Source organism: Ambystoma mexicanum, chromosome 2q, assembly GCF_040938575.1.
Source record: "Ambystoma mexicanum isolate Mex_15411 chromosome 2q, UKY_AmexF1_1, whole genome shotgun sequence".
Classification (NCBI taxonomy): domain Eukaryota; kingdom Metazoa; phylum Chordata; class Amphibia; order Caudata; family Ambystomatidae; genus Ambystoma; species Ambystoma mexicanum.
In genome coordinates, this window is record NC_090924.1 from 702746964 (window position 1) to 702774819 (window position 27856).

Sequence of the window (27856 nt, forward strand, 5' to 3'; positions counted from 1 at the left end):
ATTGACACTCTGCAGCACACTTTTCCCACTGGCCACGTCCAATAGCGCTAAACATGTGACCCCAGTTTACAATTTAGTTCACTCAGACATCACACAGTATACCACGCTATGACACATTAACGCTACCAATGTGACTGCCTACTACGTCCCCCTCCCAGTTCCTACCACACTTGCTTCCACGCAGTAACCACTTCATCTTAACCATTGCACAATGCCCCTTACAAACCCTTAATTGAACTCACCTGCCCTCTGGCTGAAACATTTCACCACCAAGCCCAAATCTTACCAACAATGCTCTCTCATGCATAGGAATAGTAGATTAGGCTCAATATTCTGCCACAAATATCTACCCTTGCATCACCACATCTCAACTAAATACAATCCACCCCAGGGACACAGTTCACCTACACCTAACCCCTCTCCTGTCTCTATCTCACACCACTCAACTGACCCAACACTCCTGCCCTTACATCCTAAGCCAAAGATAGCTTGATTAAATGTGCCCTCATTAATGCTAGATCACTGCTAGCTCATGCATTAGATATCACCGATTTTCTTGTAACACAAGACAGACTTATTAGCGATCACAAACTTGGCTGCATGCTGCAGCTGGTCCGACTTTATCCTTGGCCACCCCTGACAACTACGCCATCATCAGATGTGATAGGAACTCTAACCTCTCCAAAGGTGGAGGTGTCGCCTTCATTTTTAAAAGATCACTCTAACTTAGGCCTCTCTCTAATCAACAGATTCCCTCGGCCGAAATACTGTTAAACTTCCTATATTGCCCAACCAAACCGCCACTATTCACTCTATCCATCGACCACCAGGACCCAGATGATATTTCATCACTTCTTGCAGAGAACACCAAACCTAACTCCTAAATCATATTATTGGGTGACCTAAACTTAGGATTCTAAGACCCCAATGATCCCAGAGCTACTTACCTTGCCAGTACCTTAACCGACCTAGGATTTTCTCATCATATTAACACCCCTAGGCACAATAAGGGTAGAACCCTCGATTGGTTGTCTGACTTGAACTGCAGCATTGACTCAGTGGCAATCACACCATGCACGTGGTCAGACCATCACAAAATTACCTTCTGCATCAAATCCAGTCAACAATACATCAAACCAAACATTGCCCCATCTATCTGCACTAGAAATAAAAAAGACATTACTAAAGATAAACTACTTCCCATTATCCTCCCCCTCAATAGAACATCATCCACATGCTCTGACCCCACAGTACTAGTTGATACCTATAACCAAACCATCCAAAAGGCACTCAACATCATAGCCCCACTTAAACTACGCAAACCTAACCTCCAAGCCCATCTTAATTCGTGGTTTACTCCACACCAGAGAGAACTACATAAAAAAAGAAATGCTGAGGCCCATTGGAAAACCCATCCCACAGAATCTAACAAAAGCTCTTTAAGCCCAGCTTCCACTAACTACAAAGAAGCAATATACCTTGCTAAAAAAGATATGTACAATAACCGTATTCTCCAGGCTGAATCCAGCACAAAAGAGCACTTTAAAATTTTAAAAGAGTTGGAATCACCCATAGCGCCTATTAACACCTGTAACACTGATTCTGATTGGTGCACAAATATCCAAAAAGCCCTTATGGGCAAAATAGCCACACTTCAAATCAAAATTAACGCCAAAAAAAGACAGCCTCCACCCAGATTCGCTACCTAACCTCCACCCTAACAAAATACTCCCTTTCATACACCATGCCAAACCCTTCTACTTTACCCCCCTCTCCATTACAGAGGTAGAAAATATTAAAAAATTGAAGCCTTCAAACTGTCAAGGAGACTCTTGTCCCACCCTCATCATTAAAGATGCAGCACATGACCTCGTCCCCTTCATTACCACTCTTATCAACATCTCTTTTCAATCTGGAATAGTCCCAGATAACCTTAAGGATGTCTGGGTCATCCCTCTCCTAAAAAAGCCACCCACTTCTAAAAAAACCTACTCTTCAGCCAAGCAAACCCAGCAACTACAGATCCATTACTACGGTTCTGTTTCTCTTGAAAATCTTGGACCGCGCCGCTTACCTACAAATCCAGGAATATTTGGAAAGCAATATTCTCCTAGGCCTTCGCCAATCTAGTTTCCGTCCCAGATACGGAACTGAGACCTCCCTCATCGATCTTAAATCACAAATTGACAATTTAAACAACAATGGTAAGCTGGCTCTCCTTCTCCTATTAGACTTGTCAGCAGTATTTGACCTAATCAGCCATCAAATTATCTGCCACCACTTGAAAAATGCTGCACATTTCTCTAATGAAGAGACTTCTTGGAACACTTCTTTCTTGCAAACAGAAACATTAGGGTCTTCTCCCCATCTGCTGAACCCTCGCCAGTTCTGTGTGGGGTCCCGCAAGGGTCGTGCGTCTCACCCACACTATACAATGTCTTCACAAAGCCACTCTGATATTCTTGACTATCTGGGTGTCACCTACACTAATTACGCTGATGACACCCAGATACTCATCCCCATCACTGGTGACTACATGAAGGACACAAAAGCCCTTAATGACGTTTACTTGGTCATCCAGGCTTGGATGGCTAATCATGGGCTTTGCCTAAATTATAAGAAAACCGAGTTACTCATCCTCCCCTCACATCACAGACTTAACAAATTAGACCCTGCCATCAAAACCTTCACCATCGATGGTAACCTCATCAAGGTCTCTATTGACACAAAAACGTTAGGCATTTACCTCGACTCTCTTTCCCTTACCAGACAAACCAATGCAGTAGTCTCAACATCAGCATACACGTGCAAATTGATCACCGCATGTAGGCCCTTCCTGACTACAGCCAACTGTATCATCCTGGCTAGAACTCTAATCATGGCCAAAAATGACTACTGCAATGCCCTATATCTCGGACCAACCAAAGGAATATCAACAAACTATAGGTATCACAAAACAACGCGATAAGAGCTGCCCTCAACATACCCAGAAAGGCTCACATTTCAGATACCAGGCGCAGTCTACACTGGCTCCCTGTTACACACCGAATATAACGGCCCCTGTCTATTTAGAGAACCGCTTTACCACCCACGCTTCGTCACGCCCACTTAGATCAGCACGCACTCACACCTTATCCACACCCATATTTAAGCTACAAAAAGCCGGGGGGTCCAGCTTCCTTGTCCTCGCCGCTAAACTTTGGAACACACTTCCCAACGCACTGAGAGCCGAACCTTCCTATCACACATTCAAAAGTAAGGCTAAAACTTGGCTCTTCACTCAGGACAACTTTCCTACTCGAGCCTAACCCTACTTTCTTAACTTCACACCGTACTTGAATACCTCTTTGTGTATAAAGTCCACCTTTTTCTGTATATTATTTCCTTATGTATTTACTCCTTTTATGTAACTTAACAGATGCTTCCACTGATTATGCCTTTGCTGCCTTTATACTGTCTTTATGCTCTGTAACCATGTATACATGATGTTTATGCGCCAGATGCCTTCGGGCAAGGTGCACAATACAAATAAAACAAATACTCTCATACATGTTAATTGACGGACAAGGTGGCTTACTTCTGGCTCATCATTTAGCCCTGTAACAGTATGTAAAATAACTCCTCATTACTTTCTCCGATCGGTTAAAGTTGATCCAAAGCATACACATTTTCAAGACATTTTGATCTATAAACAGACCTGGAGCTTAAGGCAATAAATACCAACTGGAAAGAGCCTTACAGGTTATCTTCTGTTCATTTGTAGAGTTTGACTTTAATGACCCATATGCTTTAAACTAATTCGAAAATGAACATATGGGCCCAGTACTATTTGTTTGTCTTGAGAATTTTTGGAATCATATCTAGAGGGAAGATTCCCTGTGAGACAATAGTTAATTCCAATGCACAGATTCAATTACAGTAGGTTTCAAAGCCGAAGTATTGAGGTGTGTAACACATTAATTTGCATATTGGCTTGTTTATCCTTTGCAACAATTGTTTTTAAAAGTGATGAAGCAACAATATACTAAATCTACTTAAATAAAAAAAATATGTATATTTTTGTCCTGGGTGTCCTACCTATTGAAGTCACGATGCACAATATTTTTTTTAAATAAAATATATAACTTTAATCAAATCCCAACACAAATATGTTTTCAGAGCAGGATACAAACACTAATAAAAGAACAAAGGTTTCTTTTTTATTTACACTCACCTGTCTTAGTTTCTCGTCTGTGTCAGCTTGGGGTAGAGTTATTGTGTTCTGTGCATCCACTATTGTCGAAGATGCATTAGGCAAAGGAACATGCAACACTTTATTGAACTGCTGCCCTTGAGAACTGAGTGGAGAGTTCTCAGATACAGGAAAACCTCCACCTGATCCAGGCCTTGGCACATCTACACATTCATGACCTAATTGACTAGATCCAAAGTTCTCTCCAGAATGTGGTCGAGGAGTCATTGGAGGTTGATCATAGGGATCACATGGTGTGGTTCGTTGGATAAGGCTGTATGAATCTAACTCAGTAGATCCTGCTGTCCTTACAATTTGAGCACATGGGTCTGAAGGTCTTACAAATGTTCTACACACATAGGGCCCTCTTCTCTGTTGTGCCAGTAAGGAGGAATCGTGTGTTGTCATTAAATCTGGTCTTGGTATAACATGCTGTATAAAACTCTCAGGAATTACAGATCTTGGGGTTCCAGGCATGCGAGAATAAATGTCACCTATACCAGGCCTTAATGCAGTAGATGCCTTACAAAATGGATCAGTAAGATTAGGCCGCAATGTTCCATGAGGTTGTGAATAAGCATCATTGACAATCTTCATTTGACTTTGTGATGTTGCTTGTGGAGGAGCAGTGGGATCATCAAGAAGCCTTGGCTTTCCTGAAGGATAGTTGTGGTGATCTGAAGGTCCCCGATTAGGTTGCACATACATTTCTCCTACAGTAGACCTAGGTGCAGATGAAAGTTCGCTGAGGTGGTTCACTGGCTGTTGTGAAGGTCTTGGTGTAGGAGGTTGCTGGCTATATACATCAATGACCGTTGGTCTGGTAATAGATGAAGCTTTGGAATATACATCTCCAGCAGATCTCGGGTTGCAGGGAGGATGAACATATTGATCCTGAGAACTAGCCCTTAGTACAGATCCAGGCTGCGAGAAATTATCACTTTGTTGCCTAATTACTCTTGGTAAATGGGAAAATGAATCACTCATTGCAAGACGAGGAGTCGGAGGCGGCTGACTATAAGGATCAATGGGCGCATTCTGAGAAAAGTTGTCAATTGGCCTCGGAGTCATGACAGATCTTGGGGCTGTTGAATTTGCAGTATAAGGGTCTTGTGAGGACTCAGGTGGGCACTGTGGAGGTTTAAAATGGCTAGTGCTGCCATCCATATTATGATGATTCTGCGATGGGGGTGGCCTTGTAAATGAATCCTCAATCATCCTGGTGTGTGCAATATGTGGTCTTTGAAAAGGTTCAGACCTAATGGATGGTTTTGTAAATCGGTCATGTCCATCAGTCACCAATGAACCCTTTAATGACTGGTCCACATTCACAGAAGGCCTTGATAGCTCTACTGGCCTGGGAGCAGCTGCAGATTTTTCATAGATTTCACTCCTACATGGGGATGAACAGAATGTGTCTCTATTTGGTGATGGTCTATCAGTAGGGGATTCATTTGCTTGAACAAGTCTGAATATTCCTGATGAAGGGGAACATGCATCCATTTGTGGAAGTGAATTTCTTCTAGAAATGCTTGGCCTCGGAGTACCTACCATTTTTGCATAAGGGTCAATTGGTGATGATGACCGAGAACCAGGAGAAAATATCTGTGGTGATAGAGACTGAGGAGGTTGACTTAACGAAAGGGGATCCTGCATCTGAATTCGTGTTGGTGTTGGTGGTGGAGCTTGTGGTTTCAAAAACACATCATCCGACGGTGTAGAGTTCGGTGTACCAGACAGCTGTTTTGGATGTACATCTTTGTTAAATGGCTGCTGTGTAGGAGACAAGCATCCATTACCTTGCTGAGGCGTTAAGGGGCTCTGCATCCCACTGTTGGGTGTGTCACTATCAGAATGGCTCAGAGGTTGTTGGGAACCAAACTGATGTTGCTGCTGCTGTTGCTGTTCACTCTTTACTTGCTCAAGTTTTTGTGTGGCTTCAATTTTAGCTTGTTGCTTACTTTTTTGACGCATTTGCTGTCAACAAAGAAAAAAGCTTGATCAAAACTGCGACACTAAAGTAAACAATAATTGAGAAATGCAAATTTCTGTAAACTGCTAGTCTTCTACATTGCATACAGTACAAATAAGAATATACTGTATTGGCGCTAAGGCAAAGTACACTGATCAAATAGGCTTTCCTTTGTGTTTTCCACTGAAACTGATCAAGAGTCAGACAGGATTGGAAGAAACATACACTTTTGCACATAGCAGTGTGAACTTTGGATTAGGCAATATTTAAGACCTACAAATGCATCTAATGGGATCAACAGAAAACATCTGTGGTTGCTCTCACACATACACAAAGATTAGCTAGTGTGGGAGTACTAGAATGCCTGGCAGCAAACAAACAGCTTAATATGTACCTGCTCCCTTCTTTCACTACAAATCGGTCATAAGGTTAGACAGAGGCTATGAATTATGAAAGATAACGACCGAGGAGTGTTAACCTTAGGAAGAATATTGTGGCTGCCGACAATCACATCCCCACAAAATCTAAATAGATGTTGCCTATCCAGAGTATGAGATAGCAGAGCAGCTGCTTTATGCAAAGGACATTGGCACTCTGCTCACTAAGTGGTCATTGCCCTGTGGGAAGCTTGAAACACAATTTATTTGATGTATAGGCACCTTACAAATGCACAATAAATGTGGATGTGACAAAGATTACTTTATTTGACCTATCTGATAAAGTGACCAATTTGGAGACGGGATGAGGTGGAGTGAAGATGAAATTGCCTGCAGGGGGAGATCACTGGAGGTTTTAGGGCATAATATGAAATTAAGGCAGAAGTCAGGAATCTTCAGGACCAGATCATCCACCATGAAATTAAATGTTGCAAAAACAACATGTGTGAAGTGACAAGATCCTCAAGCACAACAAGGAGGGTTTCAGCAAGTTACTTTTTTCCAGTTACATTAGATTACATTAAGATCACTAGTGAGAACCACTGGCACCCAGGCAGGGTGTTATGGAGAATTCTCAGAAATGTGCCAATTTCCTCTACCTTAGACACCCCCAGCCACTTTGCTGGATTTTGAGGACTTGATTGTTTTAACCTGGAGAGAGCGAGACCCTTTTTCCCCCCACTCTCTCATGCATTTTAATGTGATTTTGTACACGGTTTCTTTTTGGCTGTGGAGTCTGACAAACTCCATAGGCATAGTCTTTTACATTGGGTCACACAGCACCTTCAGTGAAGTGACACAGGTAAGTCTTTCAGATTTCCCAAAGGTTTAAATACCGTCTCTGGGATACACTACTGTTTCCCAGAGCAGTACAGTGAAATTGACTTTACTTACATTTGTAACTTTCTAGACCCAGCACACAATATCTTACGGGCAAGAATGGAGGCTCAAGCAGTAGTACAAATACAAATAAAAGGTGAGGATTTTTGGCTTGGAAGGCAGAGTCGACCACTGGACGAAGGAATCCGAAGAAGAACTTGAAGAGGACGCCTGCTGCCACTCCTGGAACGTTGGTTTGCCCGGTGAAGCCCTGCTGCTGTGCTGAAACTCCAAATTCGTATCGACAGAGAAGCTCCTGCAAGGACGAATTCTCCCTTTGAGTTGGTGGGACCACTCAAGTCCAAAGTAAGCCACCTGGACATTCTCTCAACACTGGTCGAGTATCCACTTCAGTCGCTGCTGGAACGGAACAGCCAAGGAGAGGAACACCAGTTTGTGTGCGTTGCTTTTAAGCTGGCCAAGAGCTCCAGGAAGATCCTCTGGACTCCCAGGAAGCAGGACTGACCGAGCCTGAGCCCCTCACCAGAGTGTGGTACCCCAGAAGCAAGGAAAGCCCATCTCGACAGCCAAGAGCCACAGTGTTGCCATTTGCGGTAGACGCAAGGAGCTGAAACACTAAACAGCCACTTGTTTGAAGTTTGCTGGTTGCGAGCGGTGTCTGTCCCATTGCAGTGCAGGAGTCCCCAGAAGTCCTCCCTCTTGTCCCCACAACTGATACCCAGGAACAGCAAGATCGGCAGAGCTGCACAGGAACAGAAGTCATCTGCTGCACTTTTTCTTCAACCTAAAGGTACCGTAAAGTCTAAGAGAACTTACCCCTTGTTGTGTAGCCACTTGTCCTCGTTGGAGGCATGCTTAGTTGCATCTGTAGAGTTGCTGCCAGCTTCTCTACTTCACAAGCCTAATCAGCTTGTGGCCCTACTTTGAATGCTTCTATTCTTCAAAGACTTTAGGCATTGGAAAAGACTTTCTACTTACCTGCAAGAAGTGCTTTAGTTCACCTTGACTTTTGCTAAACTTAACTGGCTTAGGCTCCCTGAATGACGCTTCTCTCTTCTGCTTATGTGTTGTGCCTTCCTTCCAGGAAAGGGTTAACGGGCTCTGAATTGGAGGAGTTGTATTGAAAGTACTTACCTATTTAAGAATAACTGTATGAATACTTGTTTTATTCTGAACTCTCTTCTCTTTAACACTACTCCTAAGAATATTCTAAATGCGACAGTGATATATTGTCAACAGCACCCTAGCTATTGAAGTCACCTGAGGGTGTAGGTAGTGCCTGTGTGTCATCCCAAATGGGTATTTGCTGATTTAGCTAAGAGTGTGTATTTTGGAAGTATATTCGTGAGGTGTTTTATATTGATCCCTTCTGAAGAATGCTTATTCTAACTGACTGATAAATGAATAATTTTTTTTATCAAGAAACCTTGTGAGTAAGCGTCTATTTGAATACTTGTCACTGGGAATCTCTGTGTAACTCCTCTACAGCTCACATTGACCCCTCTTGAGATAAGCCTGGCTTCTCCACACGCTACCAACCTGTGTAGTGCAGACTTATACCAAAGGTTAGGTTTCTATTACCAGGTGGTCAGGGTTGTTGTAGTGCACCCAAAGGGTACTATATACAATCTTGCCTAAACACAGGGGCTCTCCAACTGCTTGAGTCAAGAAACTTTCCTACAAGCATACACTCACTCACACCATAACATTCTCTGTCACACTAAACAGTCACTCTGTCACAAACATTCTCTCTTACATCACCAGACTTCTACATCCATCCCAAGCACTACACAACACATCTTCCTTCCTGCCAGGTCTCGCCACATCACAACAAAGCACATCACAACACATCTCCTTTCTTCACATAAAGCATCCATCCACCACACACATGCCCACATGGGCTTGACACATTAGACACAGACACACACACACACACACACACACACACACACACACACACACACACACGGTGCACCTTTTTATTGAGAGGCGCAACTCAAGAACAATAACATTACGGAAGACGTGCCCCCTTTTTACTCCAGATGAATCGCCATAGCTCAATCACTCTCAAATGACGGGGGTCAAACCCCCCTTTCTACGGTATACACGCATTTCGTCGCCCGTATTTATATCGCGGGACTTTTCATCGCCGACCCTTTCATCGCCAATTTATTTTTTTTAACATTTTTTTTTAGGGGGGGGGGGGTGTTTGTGCGGGTTGGAGTATGTTTATTTAAGTAAGGGGTGGATTGGGGGGGCGCAGCCACCCCATAAAAAAAAAAAAAAAAAAAAAAAAAAAATATATATATATATATATATATATATATATATATATATATAATGTTGGCGATGAAAGGGTGGCGATGAAAAGTCCCACGATGTAAAATCTTTCTACTCGGGCTGAGTTTCAACAGATCAACCACACTTGCAGGTCAGAGGTCAGAACCCCTTTCTACTGTGGTTGGGATCAACATCACATGTCGGAATGCATACATACGCCCCCATCTACTATGGTTAGCACCATCAATACGCAACCGCACTTACAAACTCCACGGGAATACAAGTGTACTGCATTACTTGACAAAGTCCATTGCTACATGGATATGCAGCCAACAGCTGAATATTCCTCAAAATATGTTAGTCCCTTGAATTTGCATCATACCACACTCCCTTGTACTCATTAGCAATAATACTTTTGACATTGAAAAATACTTAGCTTTAAAGCCCTTGTTGCTGCCATGCAACATAGAGCTAAAATTCCACAAGCTGGTTAAGCTAAACATATGAAAATTCAGCTGTGATTATCCTGCCACTCTCACTGCACCATCAACACACATTGCGCCAACCATTGCCTCAACAAAATACTTCCTGCACATTTCCTAAATCTTTTCTTTGCGGTTCCTCCACAGCAACAGTCATCCTCACTGCTACAACAATGATCCTCCTGCAAAGTTACAGCATAACGATGGCTCTCTTGATCTCACCAAGTGTTGATTCCTTGAGGCTCCTTACCAGTCACTCTTGATGTGCCCGTATGACTTCACAGCGCATATGCAACGCCAAATGAATTCCTGTTTCTGTTGCGCTTCTGACCAGGCACTAAGAAGCCTCTTCCCAGCACGGCACATCACAGCTATATTTAATGTGCACTGCGCGTCTCAGAAGTAAAACTGTTTTTTTTCCCCCTAAAACTGTTTCTATGAATTCACAAAAGAACATATGATGTGTTGGGTAGAATTTCATTTCTGTGCATAATTCACACCACTTGTGGGACTGAAAGCACTTTTTGCTGCCCTCTTGGATTTGTGACCAGTTTTCCTGAGTGAGTGGGAACCTTTTTCCAAACTCCCTCAGTCTTTCACTCTACCCCTGGGAATGTTTTTCAACCCTTTTGGTTGCATCTTTTTGGAGTCATGCTTTCCACCAACTGTTAAGGCATCTGCAATTTATTATTGAAGCACAGCACTTTCTGTGCAGTGTTGCTGGGAGCTCTTTGAGCCGCCCTTTTTATTTTCCTTGTCATAACTATTGTTATCAATGACAGGGGGATACTTTCTATACTATGCTACCTGACTAATTTAGTGGAATTAGGACACCCCCCACCTTATGTTGAGCGCGCTGGGGCACAATATATCCCATTTTCCACTTCTCCTCTAACTTTCTAGTTACAGTGACAAGTTATTCTGAGTGGCTGGTGGCAGATGATATTTTCTAGCGATTTATACATGCAGGCTGCTGGCACAGTTGTGGTAAGGGACATACGGGTCACCACTGACCTAAAATGGCGCAGTCTTTTTTTTTCACAAACTCTTGGTTACTTGTCCTTTCTTGAGACTTCTTCTACCTTTGTGGGTGGGGGAGGTCTTGCTAGGTCTTTTGTGAGTTTCGTTGCCAAAGCCCGCCAATGCTCTCTGCATTCCTGAAAGGACAAAGTGGGGGAGGTGACCGAAACTCATGTCTTTGTCCTGCACTGTGTCTACCAGTTATTTTGGACAAACCAGCCCCCAGATGTGCATGATGGCTTGAATGGTGATTGGTGTATCCCGACAGTTTTCCTGCATAGAAGGCGAGAGGTCCTGGAACAGAAAAGGAGAGTCGACCAATGGAAAGAATGTGAAGGATGTCTGCCGCCCCTTCCAGCGACTGCTGGGTAACTGCTGCTGCTCCAACCTGCTCCTGCTCAACAGGGAAGATTCAGATCAGACAACTTCTTCCCTTGGGCTGCTAGGCCTAAACAGTCCAGACAAACTACATTTTGAGCCGTCCCTCAAGAAGCTGCAACTATCCTGGGCGGCAATTCCTCAATAACTTGGGACGTGGACCAATTTGCTTCGCATCGTCTCTAGAAGTGCAATTTTGGCTTGTGGGCATCCTGCTGGGCCTACAGTGACTCTTTCTCTGAGACATCTCCCCTTCCCAGTCTGGGACTGAGAAACGAAGAGGAGTCTACAGCCATCGCTGAACTGAAGTCTGTGTCAGGTCCCAATGAGAAAGTATTATGAAGGTAGTCTGCTGGGCTTCCCATCGCAGGAATCTTGACTGCCTGCTCCAGCCGAAAGTTCCATCTTCAGCCTACAGGCCTAGAATCCGAACAGGAGTTGCTGTCGTCTCACCATGGGGACACGCCCGTGACATAGTCTTCTTTCTTCATAAAAGGTACTGTCCCACTCCTAGGTGCTTACCTGGGTTTTTACTGTGTTGCTCTGTACTCCTGAGCTTCTCGAGACACATTGGGGTGGACAACCCAACTGTGTTCTCCCAGGCCTACGGACATTGGTCTTTTAGGTAACAATCCTCCAGGGGGTTTGCCAACTTCCCTGAAACATATTTCAACTAAACATTTTACCTAACTTCAACATATAAGAAACCTGCTTATTTGACAACGCCTTCCTCCGCCCATGGGCCCTGGTCACCCAGTGTCCCCACCGACTTTGAAATGCTTGTCCCCAGATAGAGATGGACTTCCTAAAGTACTGGCTGAAAACTACTTACCAGAATCTGTGTTGCGTTACTTAATGTTGGTTACAAGAATTGATTTTCTACTTGAATGCGACTCTGACTACTTACCTGAATATTGTCTAAGAGTTTACTATTGCACCGACTATTGCTTAACACAAGTATATATGTACCGTGTGGTTTCTACCTTGGCTAATGACGTAATAAAACTGGATATTTTTTAAGGACAATTTATTGTTTTTGGTCTTCAATGACGGACGAAGCATTTCTCTGGCGAGTATTATATATATATATATATATATATATATATATACTTATTTTTTCTGACATGAACTAGCATGAGGAATAGCGCGAGTACAGAGTATCCAAGCAGATAAGATAGATGAGACTACAAGCATCCATGCGCCTTCTCTCAGAGGGGAGGAAGGGCGAGCGCATGTGAATCTAAGCAGATACAAGCATCAGAAATACGATTACGCTGAGTAATGTATCCCTTCTGAGGCTTTTGGAATCTGATTAGATCACATGCTGTGCATAGATTAGCGAGCAGTGCTAGATGAAGGAGGTGGGATGTGAGAAGGGTCATGAGCAAAAAAAATGTCTTAGAACCACTTGTCCCACTTCAGTATCTGTCTTGGAATGAGTGTCAATGCAGTAGTGCTGAGTAAAGTTGTGAATAGAGCTCCATGTAGCTGCTTTGCAAATGCTGTCAAGGGGTACATTTGCAATGAAAGCCAGAGTGGCTCCAGTACCTCTTGTGGAGTCGGCCCCTTGCGTAAAAGACAGTTTTATCTGAAAGGGAATAGGGCACTTGGATACATCAGACTATCCATTTTGAGATGGCATTCTTAGAGACATGATCTCCCTCTCTGCCTGGAGCTATGGAGACGAACAGCTGATCTGTTTTTCTTGGCAGTCTGGTCTTGTCTACATAGTAGAGGACCACCCTTCTCACATCTAGTGTGTGGAGTTTCGCTCAGCAGAGCTCTTGGGTTCTTGGAAGAAGGCCGGTAGCTCAAGAGACTGGTTAACATGGAATTTTGAAATTAACTTTGGTGAGAACCTAGGGTGAGTGCGTAACACCAGTTTATCCTTATGAATAGTAAAGAAAGGATCCTGCACTGAGAGCCTGGATTTCACTGACCCTTCTTATGAAGGTGATGGCTACTAAGAAGTCTGTTTTATAAGTCAGATGCCTGAGACTAGATTTAGCTTAGCAAGTACCACATTAAGGTCCCATCCTGGTGGTGGGTTAGAAATTGGAGGGTGGAGTCTCTTTACCCCTTCCATAAATGCTTTGACAACTGGCACTTTCCACCATGACCCCTTGTTATGGGAAGTGGTGTAGGCTGATAAAGCTGCCAGGTGCACTTTAAGTGAGTTAAACACTAACCCTGCATCCAGTAGGTGGAACAAATGGGTGATAACATTAGAAGGAGTACAATTAACTGGGTTGATTTGCTTACTATGGCACCAAATTACACATCGTTTCCATTTGTCATAGTAACAGTGCCTCGTGTTTGGATATCTTGAAAGAGTCAAGAAAACCTAACATCATGTCTGAACTCTGACTTCAGTAGGCATGCTGCCAAGTTCGAGTTGGGCTGAGGATGCACTGTTAGTCCCTCGTGCTGGGAGAGTAGGTTGTACTGGCATGGGAGCTTGATGGGGTTGCACACCACCATTTTGCATAGGTGTGGATACCATGGTTGTCTCGCCCACATAGGACAAACCAGGATGAGCGTCGTTGGTTCCCTGTGGATCTTGTTCACCACCACCTTCCTCATTAGAGGGGTTGGTGGAAAAGCGTAGGCAAACATCCCTGAACAATTCATCCATAGGGTGTTCCCCTTGGAGCCTGCCTGGGGGAACCTGGATGCAAAGTCTGGGCATTGTGTGTTTTCGCTTGTGGCGAATAGGCCTGTAGTGGGGAAACCCCACTGAGAGAAGGTCTCCTACGACTTCTTCGTGTAGTCGCCACTCGTGTTCCTCTGAGAGGGGATCTCTGCTCAGAGCATCTGCTAGAGAGTTGAGTTCCCCCGGAACATGTTGGGATGACAAGTAAATGTTCAGTCCGAGTGCCCATTTCCAAATGTTCTGGGCAAGCTTGGACAGATTGGGAGATCAAGTGCCCCCTTGTTTGTTTAGGTAAAACATTGCAGTCGTGCTGTCCGTTAGGATCTGCACTGACTGGTTGGATAGGAGGGGTTTGAATGCCCAAAGCTCCCTGAAGACTGCCAGAAGTTCTAGCAGATTGATGTGGTTCTGAGCCACTGTGTGAGACCAGAGACCCTGAGCTGTATGGTGCAGGTAGTGGGCTCCCCACCCTACTAGGGAGGCGTCTGTTGTGACAAAGGCCTTGTTAGGGAGAATTCTCTGTAAAGGCTAATTTCCCAAACCTAGTGAGTCCCCCAGCAGCTTTGCTGGATTTTTGGGGTTTATTTTTTTCTCCTGCTAAGAGGGAGACTCATTTCCTCCCACTCTTAGGCATGATTTCAGATGTTCCTTTGACTTTGTATGTGTTCTACGGGCTATGGGGTCCTTTACCCCATAGGGTTTTATGTGTTTTTGATTTGTGGGTTACAAAGCACCCTCCGTGCAGTAACCCAGGGGTGTCGCAGCGACCCCCAAACATAGACTCCATACCCTGGGACTGACTACTGTCTCCCAGGGCATGTAAAGTCACCATTGGCTTTACTAGTCTTAAATTGTGAACAGAACCAGCACAAACCATCATATTGTGGACGTACTGGTCGGGGCAATTCGATTGCCCCGGGGTCTGTTGTTCGAGGGGGCACTGTCCAGTCACCCCGACCAAGTTTTGGCTGGTGGCAGTGGATACTACTTTTTATATTCAACCGCGAATATATTCCTATGGGATTTTCCCATTGTTCGAGGCAACCACTTTTTAATATAGCCTCGAACATACCGCCGCTTTATTAAATTAATATAAATTCACCGGTTGGCATTTTTTGCCGAAACTTGGTTCCAAAATGGCGTTTGTGTTCGCTTCTGTGACTCCAACCCAAGTCGAGCCCTTTGTTCCACTTTTTGGCGGGCTTCTCCACAGAAGCCTCCAAAAGTGGTGCCACTCTGTCTGGGTACCACAGGGGGTGTGGGAGGGGGTTTAGGCACCCTGGACTGAGTTACCTTGGTAACTCAAGTCGCACTCGTGTGATTGGCCCAAGTGGTGAGCCGCCCGGCTCACCACTTAGCATGTTTGAGTGACAGCTAGGCTGAATGAATGGGGGTTTCTGCATAAAAGCAGAGCTTTGGGGACTGGAAATTCAGAAGTCGCCACAGGACCTAAAGAATCCGAAGAGGGAGAAGCTGAGCCGACCTGCAACGACGACACCACCGGTGGAGCCCTGCTGAACCGTCTCATCACTTTTCCCGACGATAGAGGAGATCTCCAGTCCGGAGAGTTTTCTTCCTTTGACTGGTGGGGATAACCAGTTTGCCAGTCTTTTCGCCCTACTGGACCATCTCGTGGCCGCCTTGCCCGTGCCAAGCACCCCGGCAACCTGAATACCATGGTTTACCACTACCGCGAAGAAAAGGGTGATACCTACCTTGTAACCGGGAAACTCTGCGGCTGGTTTCTTCCCTGGCAGCGCAACAACCTTCAGCTGTCCTCCAATTCGAGACCTCCTCTTCCTCTGGACGAAACACCGACTTGCACCCGCTGCCAGGAACAACTGCCCCAGCTGGAGCGTTCTTCCCACTATCAGGTACTGTGTCCCGCCTGGCTTCCCTTGCGACAGATTGTTCGGGGTGACAGTAAATCCTCGACTTTCTAACCTGGGTTAGCCTGGGGCCTAACCCCACTTTGTGATCCTGGACACATTTCGCTTGCTCTCTCTAAGAGTGGGCCTGGCATTTCAACTTCCTTGCTCTCCAGTAGACTTTGCCTAACCTGCCTCACTGTGGTTCTTTGAAAAGTATTGAAATTGTGTGCTTTCATAACTTTGCCTTTTCCCTCCCTTTTTCTATAACTTATTAGAGTGCCATCTTACGTTAAGCGCTCACCTCCGTCTGAAAATAAGTGGTGTTTCTCACGAAGACTTGTCTAATAAGTAATTAGGGTTGTGTATATATATATATATATATATAATAGTGACTGTCTGTTGAATTTAGTTACCTCTTTGTGTGCTAGTGTAATTTACAAGTGTCGTTAAATAAATAATTCTATACTTTTACACCAAAGCTCTGGTCAGTGTTTGCTTGTGCTACTGTATCTCTAACTATTGTGTATACTCTATATACTGCCTAACTCATCTTTAGAGAAGTCCGATTGCTCAGCCACAGCTACCAGGTAAATCTGGGTGGTACAGACTGCTACCAATTGGGTTTACCGCCAACCACCTGTAGTCCTAAATCTTTTGCAGTGGTCCCTAAGGGAACTGCACAGGTTTCTGCCTAACAGGCCTGTATCTCTGGATCGTAGAAAGGTTTCCCCTTCGTAAGACTCTCTCTTGTCCACCACCAAACACTCTGTACTAGTCTTGGCGAAACTACCACTAGATCGTCCCACTGAACACTTGCTTGAGACCACTGTTTCGCCAACCATTCTTGCATGGGCCGCATGCGCAGGCACGCGTGGGGAACCAGGTAAACGCAAGATGCCATCATGCCTAGCAAACGCATCGCAGGTTCCGAATTCTTTCCTCTGATGGAAAGGTCAACCCCTCTTGGGTGTTTAGGACAGCTCCTAGGAACTGTTTTGTAGTGCTTGGCACCAGGCTTGATTTTTTTTTTGTTCATGGAGAAGCCCAATTGGAAGAGGTCGATAGTTCTTTGAATATTTAGTCAGCAAATTAAGGGGGTTTCCCCTATGATGAGCCAGTCGTCCAGGTAATGGTACACTGGGATTGCCTCCCTGCGTAGGTGCGCTGCTCCCACCGCCAGTACCTTGGTGAATACCCTTGGAGCTGAGGCTATACCGAAGGGCAGCACCTTGAACTGGTAGTGCTGGTTGTTTATTTTGAAACGCAAGAATCTTCTGTGCACTGGGAACATTGAAATATGAAAATGGGCATCTTTCATATCCAATGTTGCCATGTAATCCCCTTTTTTAGTAGGGGGGGGGGGATTACCTCTTGGAGTGTAGTCATGCAGAATTTTTGTGGCTTGACATACTGGTTTTCAGGGTGCAAATCTAATACTGGGCGCATTGTTAGATCTTTTTTGGCACAAGGAAGTAGGTTGAATAAATACCCCTGTTTACCTGGTTGCCCGGGACGAGTTCTATGGAGTCCTTTGCAAGTAGAGTGGCAATCTCCTCGATAAGGATTTTCTGGTTCTCCAATGAGTGTACCTTCTGTCTTGGAGGATGGTCGTGGGGGCGTGCTAATAGTTCTATACAGTATCCTGCGGACAGCACCCATCTGTCTGAAGTGATCCCCTCCCATGCGTGGGTGAAGGTGGAAATGCGCCCCCCCTACTGGGGATGCATGGTAGGGGACCCGAAGAGGAACGTCACTGTTTACTAGGTGGCGTACCACCTCTGGCAGGGCTGGCTCTACCCCTAGTGAGGCCCCTGCGCTGGCCTTGGGTGAATCCCTGTGATGTTTGGAACCAATTGTTGCCCCAAGAGGTTCCTTGATTCCGTTAGTAGTTACCCCTCTGGGAGCTTTGGCCGCGAAAGCGACAAAAATGATCATTTCCCCTCTGACCTGGGGGTTTATTTGTGAGTTGCCCGAGAGATTTTAGGGTCTCGTACTCATCTTTAGCCATCTTTAGTGCCTCTTCCACTGCCCTGCCGAATAGAACGTTCGGCTCTACCGATAGTCTATAAACGTGGCTTGGGTCTCGGGTTTGAACCCCGACTACCTTAGCCAAGCGTGGCATTTTATTACTGTGCCTTCGGCTATCAATCTTCCAGCATTATCTGCTGCATCAAAATTTGATTTATGGATGCATCCAGATATGGACCTTCCGTCTGCTACAAGTTGGGCCAACTGGCCTTTTAGTGGTTCAGGTGCAGAGGCTACTAGAGCAGCTACTTGTTCCCACTGATGGCAGTTATAGCTTGCTAAAAGAGTGGTACTGTTAGCAATACGTGCCCGATAGGCTGACGTGGAGGCAACTTTCCTACCCAGAGCATATATCATTTTGCTCTCCTTATCGGGAGGTGCTTCTGAAGAAGCTAGTGGTGTACCTACCCTCTTTCTGGTGGTTGTTACTACCAGGGAGTCGGGTTTTAATTGACCCCTTATGTACATGGGATCGGAGGGTACGGCCCAGAATAATTTTTACACTCGTGGATTCACTGCACAAGTAAGATTTGGGGTTACCAGCAAGAGAGAAATTCTACGCTGGATTGATTTTAATTTTGGGATAGCCTGGGTAATGGCTCTCTTGTCCCGTAGGATTTCTTCCATGAAATCCCTATCTTCTTGGACACCCTGTGTGTCTATCTGAAAATGAGCTGCTGCTTTAGCCAGTACCTCATTAAGGAGTGGCTGATTATCAATCCGTTAGTCATGCACCGGGGGGTTCCTTAGGAATTGGGGAGTCAAGATAGTAGGCTTCCGCCTCATCTTCTTCCTGGTCCTAGTCATTCCCATAATAAGAAACCCCTGTCTGGTCTTCCAGCATGTGTGTTTCTGTCTCCTCGCCATAGGACTCTGGATGGTAAGGTTCAATTAGCAAAGGGTCTGAAACCAATCCCTGCGCCGGAGCCTCAGAGCGGAGCCTTTGAAGGGGCAGAGGTAGCTGATGTGTTGACATAGCTATGGAAATAATTAGGGTCTTTTTCATAGACATCCTTCTCATCACCCTATCAATATCCGCTGAGTTCCATTCCCTGGAACTGGGAATAAACCTTTCTGGTTCCTCATACATGCCCATATCATGAGGAGTGGGAGGGACAATTTTACTCTTAGGAGTAGTGTCAGGGACCTTGGACTTCTCTATCACTTTAGGAGCCTTCTGTTTTTCTTTATGGTGTTCTGAAGGTTTCTTGTGTTGTTTACCCACCTTCCCGTGACTAGAGGAATGTTTTCCAGAGGTTTTAGGAGTTTCCGAGGGTTGCGACGCTTCGCGCTGAGGTTCGGAGGTAGTAGAAGGAGGGTGCCGAATCTCGGGTGTAGACGCTACACGCTTTGACTTGGGAGCATAGAGGTCGGAATCATCTTCTGACGATCGAGCCTCTGGAACTACTTGCAGTGCGGCACCTTTTCCAACCGCGGACGGTTGGTCTTTGTCATGTGGTGATCTCGAACGGGAACGCTCAGAGGACAGAGAATCGTTGGACCGCGCTCTCAGTGCCTTCCGTTGCCGATCGCTCGACGTGCGTGTCGAGTCACGGCTGGGGCTGATGTGTTTAGAGGAAGTGGTGAGGGTTGCGCTTTTGCCGTCGGGTGTTGTCCCCATAACTGGGCCGCTGGCCAGTCCTCCGAGGTCGGGGGCTTGCGCGTGGGTTTCTGCAGTCACCCCTCTGCCCTCACTGTCCGATACGGTGGCGTTGCTGCCATCGCTGAACGACCCTTCGACGTCCATGGCCTCTAGTTGCCTGGCGTAGTGGGCCCAGCGCTTCGTCGAGCAGTCCTTAAGTGTTTTAGGCTTGAAGAGCTTACAAGCTCGACACATTGCCTCGGGATGGTCTCGTGTGAGACACAGATTGCACGTATTGTGTTTACCTACCCAGGGAAACTTCCTGTTACACTTAGGGCAAAATTTGTAAGGAGTACTCTCCATATGTGTAAATCTGGCAGCAGGCTGTGTATATGTAGGAAATAAATGTGCGAAAGTGATTACCAACCCCCACTCTCCCTACTTGTACAGGGCCGAGGCCAGAGGCCTTCCAAGGCCCAAGGTCCGTCGTGTAGTTTGACGGCTGGTTCCCTCGATCTTCGCTGACGTCGATCTTCGGCATAGGATGGAAGATAACGGGGAAAATGTTTAACAATATTTAGGTATAATTGGCAAATGCCAAAGGAACTCTGCAACATGCGTCTGACTAGTATGGCGGAAAAAACAATCTGAGGGCTCTACACACGGGAGGGATCATGGATAAATGGGACGTCACACTAGGGATAGTATTACTGGCACACCCTAGTTTGACATCCCTATTCGAGTTTCGAAAAACAAACTGTAATACTCCACAGCTTCCACTAGATGTCGGCCTATGCACAGCATGTGATCTAAGCAGATTCCACAAGCCTCAGAAATATGACAATGCATTACTTACCGTAAAAGCATTTCTGATGGTTGTATCTGCTTAGATTCACATGCTGTGCATAGGTCCGACATCCAGTGGTCACTGCGGAGTATTGCATTTTGTTTTTCGTAGTCGAAAAAGGGGACGTCGACAAGGCGTGTCTAACACTATCCCTATAGTGACGTGCGTTGTACCCACAATCCCTCACGCGTCGCGGTCCCTCTGTTTGTATTTTTCTGCCCTGAGGGAGCCTTCTAGACGTGAGTGAGTACAGAAAAGAGAGAAATATAGAAAAGGATGTCTATGTTCCTTCCATCCGAGCGGGGAGGAAGGGTGGGCGCATGTGAATCTAAGCAGATACAACCATCAGAAATGCTTTTACGGTAAGTAATGCATTGTCTTCTGATGTTTGTTAATCTGCTTAGAATCACATGCTGTGCATAGACTAGCGAGCAGTACCCAGAGTTGGCGGTGGGTTATGAGAAGGAACAGTAGAGAAAAGATGTCTTAATACTGCCTGTCCCACCTGGGAGTCAGATCTAGAGTGTGCATCTAGACAGTGTTTTGTAAAGGTGTGCACAGAACTCCAGGTATCCGCTTTGCAGATGGACTCAAGGGGAACATTTGCAATGAACGCTATGGAAGCCCCAGTGCCTCGAGTGGAATGTGCTCTTGGCTTGAAGGGTAGTTCTCTCTTAGCAAGAGTGTAACAGAGAGTGATGCATTGAACAATCCATCTAGATATAGTGGACTTTGAAACTGCATCTCCTTCTCTTCCTGCTGCCACAGAGACAAAGAACTGATTAGTCTTTCTCAGTGGTCTGGTTCTTTCCATGTAGAACATGACAGCTCTGCGTACATCTAGTGTATGCAGACATTTTTCTCCCAAGCTGGAAGGGTTTTGAAAGAACATTGGTAGTTCTATTGACTGGTTTACATGAAATTTCGAGATGAATTTTGGTGCAAACCTTGGGTGTGTGCGTAGAACCACCTTATCCTTGTGAACTGTTACGAAGGGGTCTAGTACAGAAAGAGCCTGTAGTTCACTTACTCTCCTAATGGAGGTGATAGCTATTAGGAAAGCAGTCTTAAGAGTGAGGTCTTTAAGAGTTGCCTTGTGCATGGGTTCGAAAGGAGGGCCCATGAGTCTAGAAAGTACCACATTTAAGTCCCATCCGGGAGCTGGGTTAGCTATCGGAGGGTGTATTCTCTTTACCCCCTCCATGAAGGCCTTGATAACTGGTATCTTCCACCAAGACAATTTAAGTTGGGAAGTGGTGTATGCAGAAAGTGCCGCTAGGTGGACTTTAATGGAATTGAACACTAGACCTGAATCCAGTAAATGGGTCAAGTACAGAACAATGTTAGTGGGAGAGCAGTCAACCGGGTTGATGCTCTTACCTCTACACCAGATGACAAATCTTTTCCACTTGCTAGAATAGCAGTGGCGAGTATTAGGTTTTCTGGCTTCCCTGAGGATGTCCATACATCTCTGAGGGAGTTGTGAATGTCCAAATTCTATGATCTCAGGAGCCAGGCTGCTAAGTCCATGGTCTGAGGGCATGGATGCAGTGTCCTGCCCTTGTCCTGTGACAGCATGTTGTACGGGCAGGGAAGTTTCACTGGGGGAGACAGGGACATCTCCATCAAGTGAGCGAACCATTGCAGCCGGGCCCACATTGGGGCCACTAGTATCATGGTAACCTGCTCCTGGTGCATCTTGTGCACCACTTTGTTGAGAAGGGGAGTCGGGGGAAAGGCGTAAACAAATTTCCCTGACCATTGAATCGACAGACCGTTCCCCTTGGACTGGTTCTGGGGGTACCTGGAGGCGTAACTTTGGCATTGTGAGTTCTCCAGAGTTGCGAACAGGTCTATTTCTGGGAATCCCCATTGCGTGAAGACGTCTAAGACGATGTCTTCGTGCAATTGCCATTCGTACTCTTCGGGCAGGGGGAAGTCTCTGCTGAGTTTGTCTGCTAGCAGATTGAGTTCCCCTGGTACATGTTGTGATAGTAGGAACATGTGTTTGAGAGCCCACTTCCATAGATTCTGGGACAGCTTGGACAGTCCTGGAGAGTGAGTGCCCCCTTGCTTGTTGAGGTAGTACATGGCTGTGGTGCTGTCTGTGAGGACCATCACTGTCTTTCCTTGTAGGTGTTCCTGAAAAGCTTTCAGTGCTTTGAACACCGCTAGTAGTTCCAGCAGGTTTATATGCTTGGATGCTAAGCTCGGAGTCCACGCTCCGTGAGCAGTCTGATGGGATAGGTGAGCCCCCCATCCTGTAAGGGATGCGTCTGTGGTTAGAGTGGCTTCCACTGCGGGTGTGGCAAAAGTTTTCCCTAATAACAGGTTTTCTTTTGTCCACCACCGTAGCGAGAGAACCAAGGCCTGCGAGACCACCACTAGATCGTCCCATTGTCCGCTGGTCTGACACCACTGGCTGTAGAGCCACTCTTGCATTGGGAGCATGCGCAGGCGCGCGTGAGGTACCAAATAAATACATGACGCCATCATCCCTAGCAAGCGCATTGCTTTGCGTACCGTCACCTCTCGACCTGCCACATAATGGGGGATCTGAAACAGCATGTTTTAGACCCTCTCGTTGGAGGGGAAGACGAGGCCGTCCTTTGTTCGAATTAGAGCCCCTAGGAATTGTTTGATTTGGCTGGGGTCTAAGCTGGACTTCTTTTCGTTGATGGAGAAGCCCAGTTGGGACAAAAGGTCTACGGTCTTTTGGGTATTGGAGAAGCATGTTTCGTAAGAATCCCCTGTTATGAGCCAGTCGTCGAGGTAAGGGTATACCAGGATGGATAACCTGCGCAGGTGGGCCGCTGCCACTGCTTTCGTGAATACCCTTGGTGCAGATGCTATCCCGAAGGGTAGTACTCTGAACTGGTAGGTGTTTGTTCCCTATCTTGAACCTGAGGTATTTTCTGTGCGCTGGCAACATTAAAATATGGAAGTATGCATCTTTCATGTCTAGTGTTGTCATGTAATCCCCTTGTGATAACAGTGGGATTACTTCCTGCAAGGTCACCATACGAAACTTTTGGGGTTTGACAAACTTGTTTGCTGGGCGCAGATCTAATGCAGGGCGCATGGTTAAGTCCTTTTTGGGTACAAGGAAGTACACTGAATAAATACCTTCCGTTAACTGAGATAGGGGGACAGCCTCTATAGCTTCTTTTTTCAGTAGCTCTTCTACTTCTTGAAGAAGAACGGTGAGGTGTTCCGGTGTCATGCGTCGGTTCCGTGGGGGTCTGTACTTCGGGGAACCGTTGAATTCGATGCAGTATCCGTGGGCTATGGTGGATAATACCCAGCGGTCTGACGATATTCCCTCCCATGCTGAAAGGAATGATGTTAGCCGGCCCCCGACCGGTGATGCATGGGAGGGGACCCGAATCTTCGGGTCATTTGTTGGTATTGGGCGTGGAACCTTTGGGGCTGGAGCCGCGACCTCTTCCTCTGCCACGGCGTTGGCCTCTTTGACTGAACTGGGTGTTGTTACCCTGGTTAGAGGGCCAGTTGGTAGCAGAGTAAAATTGCTGTTGGTTTTGCTGCTGGCGTTGGCCACAAAAGGAGCGTCTATTGCCATAGCCGCGTCTGTTACAGGGGCCTAGAAATTTGGTCAAGAGTCTTGATGGTATCAAACTCTTTCTTCGCATGTTCTAGGGCCTCATCAACTGCTTTCCCAAACAGATGTGTTTGTTCTATGGGCTTATTTATCAGGGAAGCCTGGGTTTCCGGCTTAAATCCCGAATTGCGCAGCCAGACATGGCGTTTGAGAAGTATTCCCTGAACCAGGGAACGGCCAGCCGTCTCTGCGGCATCTAAGGAGTTCTTTACGATGCCCTGGTTTACAAGAGTTCCCTCTGAGATTATAGCTAACAGGCGTGAACGCAGGGGTTCTGGTGCGTCCTCTGCTTCGCTGCGCAGCTTGCTCCACTGTGCATCTGCGTAGCTAGCTAGTAGGGAATTGTTATTTGCAATCCTAGTTGAGAAGGCGGCGGACGTCGTGATTCTCTTCCCAAGTGCATAGAGCTTCTTGCCCTCTTTGTCAGGTGGTGCCTCACTAGTGGATAGTGGTACCCCCGCTCTTTTCCTTGTATTAGTAACTACGAGGGAGTCCGGAATAGAATGTCCTCTGATGTACAAAGGGTCAGAGGACGAAGGGCTGAAGAGCTTTTCTATCCGAGGGTTGACCCCTCTGACTAAGGCAGGATTGGAAAGGGAAGGAGTTATTCTTCTCTTTATAGAAGCCAGGAGCGGAATAGACTGACTAACAGGGGCTGTTTCTTTAATAATTTTCTCTACAAAGTCTATGTCAGGCAGAGTCTCCCCTGTGTCTATTTCAAAATGCGCTGCTGCCTTGCGCAATAGTGCATTAAGTGAAGGTTGGTCATCTATGGGAGAGGTGTTTCCAATAGGTGAATCCTTGGGAGGAGAAGGGTGAAAGACATCAGGGTCTGAGTGCACTGATGGGGATTGCCAAGGCTGCACTGATGGGGATTGCCAGGGCTGTGAGGTAGCTGTATCTTCTTCAAAAGCTCCTGCACTAGTGTAAGGATCTTCTTCAAACCCCTCTTCCTCATGTTCTTCCTCTCCACCCAAACACTCCTCATCTTCCTGGAGGTATTGCGCCTCTTCAGTGAGGTCATATACGTCTGTAGAAGGGGGAAACAGCCTAGGAATCTTGACCCTAGGGTCATCCTGGGGCCATTCTCTTGGTCTTTTGGGTGTGGGTGGGTTTTGGTTTCCCAAAAACCTTTCCATATTCTCCATACAAGAATGGAGTCTTTCAAGGGTCTCATGGTGTCCTCTCCATAGCTGAGGCAATAATAACTGGTGATAACAACCCCAAGGGAAAGATAGGGGAGAAAGAAAGACATTCTCAAAGAGAAGATAAAAGTTCGAACCCCCACTCTCCCTACTGTATGTTGGCTGGCGAGGCCAGGCCACGTGTTCGGCAGCGCCGAAGGATCTCCTCTGTCTCTTCCCCTCCGTCGAAAACTTGCTCGGCGGAGAAACAGCTTCACAGCTAACGTCGAGGGGAGGGATCTTTAACAATATAATAAGTATAATTAAGGACCGTTGTCCGTAGTAAGTATTTGCAATGTCTCTCTACGAGCTCCGCGTAAGGCGACCAGAAGCTGGGCAGAAAAAAACAATCTGAGGGACCTCGACGCGTGAGGGATTGTGGGTACAACGCACGTCACTATAGGGATAGTGTTACAGACACGCCTTGTCGACGTCCCCTTTTTCGACTACGAAAAACAAAATGCAATACTCCGCAGTGACCACTGGATGTCGGACCTGTGCACAGCATGTGATTCTAAGCAGATTAACAAACATCAGAAATATATATTTGGTTTGCATTTGATCTAATTTGCATACCCACGATGCCTTGCTGTTGTGGCTCAGAACTGGAGGTGTATTTCCAGCGTTGGCTACTAGTGATGGTTACTAGGTGACGTTGTGGAATGTGGGACTTGGCTCAAATGGACTTTCCTATATGAATATGTTTATTTACCTGTCATTCCAATACTGTGCTAGTTGCCGTAGTGTTTATAATAAATGACGATATTTTATAAACCACAGTGTGCAGGTGTGCCATGAGGTCTTTGTACTTACCTACAGCCCTTCACCCTCTTAGAGTAAGCCTGGCTGCTCGTCCACTGCTACCAAACCTTTTTGGGTAGTTCAGGCCAAACCGAAGAGTTGGAGCCCTGTGCATCCAACAGTGAGCCTTCCACAGTCCTATCATAAGCAGACTTTTACTAACTCCATAACAAGATCAACAGGTCTAACTACTGCTATGCTGTCCTGGGTTTTGCACTGTGGACTGTTTTTGTTGATTTCTCAGCTTTTTGCCATGTTTTCCATTTCTTTCACATTTACTTCCTTTACATTTATTTCCGGTCAGTTCGGTGTTGTTGCTCCCACTCATTTAGACATTAGCTGTTTTTGCTGATGCATCTATAACTCTGACTACTACAGTTTAGATCATTGCATGGTTGTCTGGTACAGTCTCTTTACTGCCACAATATGTTTATTTATATTGGCACCTCTTTCTTTGTGATGCCAACTTGCTTGTTCTTTCTTCCCCTCAGCTCAGAATGAGAAGCTTACACAGTGTGCCACATGAATTTAAGATGCAAAGTTTAACTTTGCGTCTAGTACATACAAACCATCATGCTTTACATGTCTTCAACAGGGTACCTAAAAAACCCTAAAATATGCCAGGCACAGGGTGAATGTCAGATAAGTATATTTGTGTGGCACCAGTTGGCAAGCAAGTAAAATGCAGCTGTTGGTATCAAGCTGACAAGGCTCTTCTAGGCTATCCATCCCCAGGAGGTAAATCGTTTCCAGTAATTTCGAACCCTGCGTTGGGAGGCCTGGGAAAAAGCCATGGTTAATTGGAACAGATTGCACATTTTCATGTTCACCAATGTCCCTTAAGACCTTGTGCATGCAGGGAAAACCTTTTGAGAGGCTTAAGCTCTAGCAATAGAGCACAGACACATGGCAACACCCACCAACTGAAAACTGTTCCTGATTTAAGTCAGAACTACAACCAAACCCAAAACAAGCAAAGTTTGTTTAGCAAGAGGGATTGGGATCTATTCGGTTTACAAATGAGTCACACCAAACCTAATTACATGAGGTAATTATAGGACACTGGGGGGGGGGGTCATACTGTATGTACTTTTTCTCTCTACTAATTACATCTGGTGACTTCTTTTGCCATTTCATCCATGTCTAGTTTAAAGAGACTGTCAAATGCTGTGACAGTGCAGTCCAAAAGAGCTCAGCCCAATTATTATTCCACCAACTGAGTTGAATGCACCCCAACGCCCTCTCCGTAGCAAAACGTGACCAAGATCAACCTCCTGCTCTTGGAATACAACTTGAACATTCCCGGAATTACAGACTCCTTCAATCCCTTTCTCAATGACAGAAACCCAACCCAAATGCAGCATTATCCTCAAAAGCTGATCCTCGGACAGGAGGAGGTGGTGTTGTTTTTATCCACAAAATGTCTATCCTGTTAACACTGAAGACCTCATTCTCCACACTATATCAGAATGGCCCATGATCAAATGTTCCCCATCATTCACTTACACATTCCACCTGATTGACCTTTGCCCCCACCGCTCCACCAAAGATAAACCTTTGCTGACCCCTTTGCTCAACACCTTATCTTATATTACATCAACACCATTTCAGGAGATTTCTACATCTGGTCA

The 27856-nt window shown here is 45.8% G+C and overlaps 1 protein-coding gene across 7 annotated transcripts in view; it reads right to left on the bottom strand.

Annotated features, from left to right (window-relative positions):
• Positions 1–27856, bottom strand: part of KMT2C (lysine methyltransferase 2C) — a 2745351-nt gene that overhangs the window by 1125200 nt on the left and 1592295 nt on the right. For 6 of the 7 annotated variants that reach the window (XM_069647923.1, XM_069647922.1, XM_069647921.1 and 3 more), the window contains one exon: positions 4214–6208. The exons of the other annotated variant lie outside the window; for it this stretch is intronic. In XM_069647923.1, the coding sequence (XP_069504024.1) occupies positions 4214–6208 (1995 nt within the window). The remainder of the gene's footprint in view (positions 1–4213; positions 6209–27856) is intronic. 7 annotated transcript variants of the gene reach the window in all.